Raw genomic sequence first — 4,705 nt, forward strand, 5'->3', positions numbered from 1 at the left:
ATACAAAAATAAAAAAAGGAGAAGGTGGAAGGCGTGAGAGACAAAGATATGGAGCAAAGGACAGAGGGACAAAGAGCCAAAGATTTGATTCTCCAAGTGTTAAGGATCTTCTACACTCATTTCAAGTCCACAAACATGCCAAGGTTGCAGTAGGTTACTATTTTCACTTGTCTGGCTACAACCGTCCTCTCAGATATGACCCAGTTTAAACAGCATTCTTAGAGCTTCTTCCAGCATTACTTGCTAACCTGACAAGCAATTGCTCTGGCCCTTCCTTTTCTTAGCACTTTTATGCCTGAACTTGTGTCACCTATTAAATGTAAGTCAGTCACTTTCACACTGGCTTACTCATGCCAGGAGCACAAAAAAAGAGGAAGCAATCACTCCACTGCTGGGAGAAACAGAGATGTCACTGAATGCACTCCCAGAAACATGCCAGTAGCACAGTCTCTTATTTTCAATTCCATTGTCTTCCAAATGCTAAGGCTATTTAGAGAGCTGACAGAGTGATGTGTACAGTTAGCAGAGGACAGAATTTTGCTGGCAAAACTCTTGCTGCTTATTAAAAAGACACTATCTATCATGAGTGCAAGGGCTCTTTCCAACCCTTCGTTTACCAGATGTTAGGCAGCAGGGGTTGGACAGAAATCTTCTCTTTGCTTCTTTTCCATCTGTCCTACCACTGAGCCAGGGAAATGAACTTCTCCATGTGAGCAGACTCCCCCACACACCTGGTTCTCTGGCTACAGGAGGCTAAACAGAGTAGTCTCAATTTAGCTTTATGTGGTGACCTTCATTCCCCTTCAGTAAATTCAGGAGACTGCCAGTAGTTCCACCAAGATCAACAGGCATCTCCACAGTACTACTACCAACAAGAGAGAGGATTCAGTCCAGTTCCAAAACCAAGCTGTTCTGTAGAAACTCACATCCTCAGCCTCTATAAATTATTTGTGCTGATAAACTTAAGTACAGTTAAGACTTTGTCCTGTGGACTATTCAAATCAGGTTTTAAAATCAGATATCTCCCCTAGTATGTGCAAAGACTTTTCTGAAGTTTTATTAACATGGGAGTGAATGTAGATATGTGCTACCTACGTGTGGTTTCTTGTCCTGTAAGGGGATCACTAGCTTCTTCTCCGAACATGGCATAAACTGTGACAGTATATTCTGTATTTGGCAATAGTCCATCCAGTTCAAGATCTGTTGAGGCCTCCCCAATTTTTATCTAAAACCATCATGAATAAAAAAAGACATGTTATTTCTGAATTAGCTCATGACAAAGAAGAATACTGTTTACACACTTGAAATCAGATATGTGATCAAATGTAAGCATTTGTCTGATACTGTGCCTGAGGTACTTGGCCTAGGATTTGGGGATTTTGCACAATAATTGTGAAAAAGCCAAAAGCCAACATACTCGTAAGAGGACTTTAAAAGTAACTAGTCACAGTAGTGTGTTCTTTAGAACATGCAGCTACCAAGGCCTTTTCAGTCGCAGGTACACCTTGTTTCATCTCCAGTCATAGGACTGAAATTTCACAGAAGGAATTGATTTCCATGCACATCAAGGCTCAGATCTGTTGCTATTTTCCTCCTCCATCACTTCACTGAGTCACATTATCATGGACTGACTTACTTGGGGGAAAAAGGTCTTTCTTTGGTGTAAGGCTCACTCCTGAATCAAACAGTTTTCAGGGAGGCCCCATTTATAACAGAATTACATGCTCACAGCCACTCATTTAGCAGAGAGCACAAGTCCATGCGAGCTTTAGGTAGCTTCCTATGCTCTGCACAAGTTCGCATGCCCCTGCATGCTTTTTAGTGCTCTTGCTTGAGCAGAGATGCTGTACGTAATCTTAGTTATACATATAGAAACTTGAGCATAAAAATTTCTAAATCCTAGACCAGAAGTTCCACTGGAATTATGCTAGCAGCTTTAGAAAAGTCTACTGGGTTTACTAGTTTAGTGACAGAAGACTGGAATTTACCTTTTCCCACCTTCTTTTCACTCTAAAAATATCTTCTAAAAATCACTTATGATGGAAAGTGTTATTTTAAAATTTAAAAATAAAAGTTGAACAGAACTAAAAGAAAACCAGAAAAGGTCACACCTGCAAATTCTACTGATTTTTAAAAGTCCTAATTAGAACAAAGGCTGACCTTCATTCTCTTCTCATAACACACTTTAAAAATATCTTAGTTTTATTTAATTTTTTCCTTCCTTTGAGTGTTAGGTTTATACGATGATACAGTTTCACCTCATGTGTCCTTTCAAATAAGTCACTTTAATTTAGCTGAAATTGTTGCATCTTTTTGGCAATGACATATAAAAATAATCTACTGGTGCTTGCATTTCATTGATAGTCTGTAACACAGTACTTAAGGCAGTCATGGAAAAAACACTTAGTGATCAGATTGGAGGTTAAATGCCATGTTCTCATTTATTCCTTAAAATAATTATTTTTTTAATAACTGCTATTCAAGTGAAAGCACAATACATCACCTCCTTCTCATCTGCTGCCAGTCCTTCCGTGAGGGGAGCATATAGGATCATGTAACCTGTGGCACCTGGTACTCCGTTCCACTTTGCTCTCATGCTGCTCTGTGACACATCATACAATTGCAGATCCGACGCCATTGGCAAGGCAACTACAGTGGAACAAGAGGCAGACTTCAGTTGTCTCACTTGAACAACCAGCTATTTTCAAACAGTTTATTTTACCCCAGGGAACACAAAGAAATATAGCTTTCTCCAGGCATGGAAGTGACATGACTGTGAAGAGCTGATTAGTACATAAAAGAATGCAGGATTAGAGAAACAAGGAAATGATGACCTAACCCATTCTAATGCCAGAGTTACCACTTACAAAGCATTTCAGCTCTTTGTCCTAAACTGATTTGAATATTTCAAGTGGGAGGATTTCTGGTCTTTAAGCACTAAATCACTCTGTTTAGATCTCATCCTTCCCTCTTCCTGGTCTGCAGGAGGATGATGGCTCCCCACTGAAGAATGGGTACAGCTGCTATCAGGAACAAGGAGCAGTCCCCAGAAGCGGCTTGTTCTGGCAATAGTTCCCAAGCCAGAGTGTGGGAGAGTCAGCCATGAGGTTGGATACCCTGGAGGAAACCCTGAATGAGCACTTTGTGCACGTCAAAACATTCGACTACAAACTGTTGTGTGTTTAAGGCCTGGATATCCAAACTGGCTCCCAAGCCTATGTCAGTAGGATTATGCAAATATGGGCAAGATCATCCATTGCAAATCATGGTGAATGCTAACCTAGTGAGTACAGCTGAGCAGGCTGAGTGAAATTCAAACATCATCAGGAGGTTTACTTGTGAATTTAAGGCACTGATACCAGAACCAGTACAGGTTCTTGAATATTTCTTTGTATTTCTGTAACTCTTCAGAATAGCATTTTGCACTTCTCTAACTACCCTCACTTTCTTCCTCTCACAGAACAGCATTCCAAGGCCATCTCTGCTGCTGCTACATCATTAATGGATCCCACCAAAATATTCAGTCACTGAAGAAATACAAGGGAACTTTGGCTGCTCCTCCACAAAGCTCTGCTTTGCATGTTTCTGAAGAATCTGATCTGCAAACACAGATTCAGCAATCAATTCTAATTACAATGCTAATAACTCACAGAGCTTCTCTTATCTCCTAATCATCCTGTCCAAACAAAAACTGCAGCCTGTCTAGCTGACAACTCCAAGAAGTAGAATATCTATTACATTATACTCAACAAACTCTAACAGAGCTTTCAACTTCCTGTATGCAGAACATGCCAGCCTCATCCTTTCTTATCCATCGAGACTGTTCACTCAGTCTGTTGCTCAGGTCTGTAAACATGAGCAAAACTTCAACCTAGGCCTCTCTTCAGGTTTCCACTACCAGGTTACCCATTTATCTCCACTTCCAAGCCTTTCACAGCCTATCTCCACCCTGTTTAGACCCTTGTTCATGTGGTGACTTATATTCCCATGAATTCCCACAACTCCTCTAATTATAGGGAGAAACTACCCATAAACATTTTCAAATGTACTTCAGTCTCCTCCCTCAGAGCTCCACTCAGACCTCTGATGCCTACAGAAAGAAGCTACATGTTGAGATACTCTGAAGACACATTGTCTCATTCCTATTCAAACTGCCCCAGATCACGGAGACACTATATATCATCTGTCATTTTCCCTATTTACATGCTAAAAATCTACAAGAAAAATATCCTCTAACCTATGACTCATATTTTAACGCTCATCAGGAACTCCTGGACACTCTGGCAATATAAATAATCATTAACAAAGAGGTGACTGGAAATGAAGCATTTTCTGTTGAGATTTGCAGCTGAAGAGCTCAGAATCTCAGATATAAGTGTCCTGCAGATGACACTGATTTGCATCTTGGACAGTTACCAGAGCATGCTAATACTCTGGTAATATAGAGACAAATCAAGCCTACTAAAAACCAACTTGAATAAACTAAACCATGTAAAAATCGCAGCAAATTAAAATGTGCACACATTTCATATTTTTTTCCAGTTAGAAATTACTGTTAAAACAGAAACCTTTCTAATTATCTGTGAGTTTTGCATATTGAATGTGTCTATTTAGATTTCACATACCTGTAAGCTATTTTCGGTGTTGTATGTGAACAAATGTGGCAGGGGGGTATTTTTACCTTTCAGTATGTTACAAAAAAGGA

General features: G+C 39.9%; 1 protein-coding gene across 1 annotated transcript in view; it reads right to left on the reverse strand.

Moving 5' to 3' along the window:
- The window catches only part of COL14A1 (collagen, type XIV, alpha 1), a 109,498-nt gene that overhangs the window by 70,619 nt on the left and 34,174 nt on the right, over positions 1-4,705 (reverse strand). Inside the window, exons 11-12 of the mRNA XM_010011105.1 lie at positions 2,504-2,649; positions 1,096-1,225 (exon numbers count right to left, since the gene is read on the reverse strand). Coding sequence (XP_010009407.1) covers positions 1,096-1,225; positions 2,504-2,649 — 276 coding nt within the window. The remainder of the gene's footprint in view (positions 1-1,095; positions 1,226-2,503; positions 2,650-4,705) is intronic.

The sequence above is a fragment of the Nestor notabilis genome, unplaced genomic scaffold, assembly GCF_000696875.1.
Source record: "Nestor notabilis isolate BGI_N333 unplaced genomic scaffold, ASM69687v1 scaffold10130, whole genome shotgun sequence".
NCBI classification, from domain to species: domain Eukaryota; kingdom Metazoa; phylum Chordata; class Aves; order Psittaciformes; family Psittacidae; genus Nestor; species Nestor notabilis.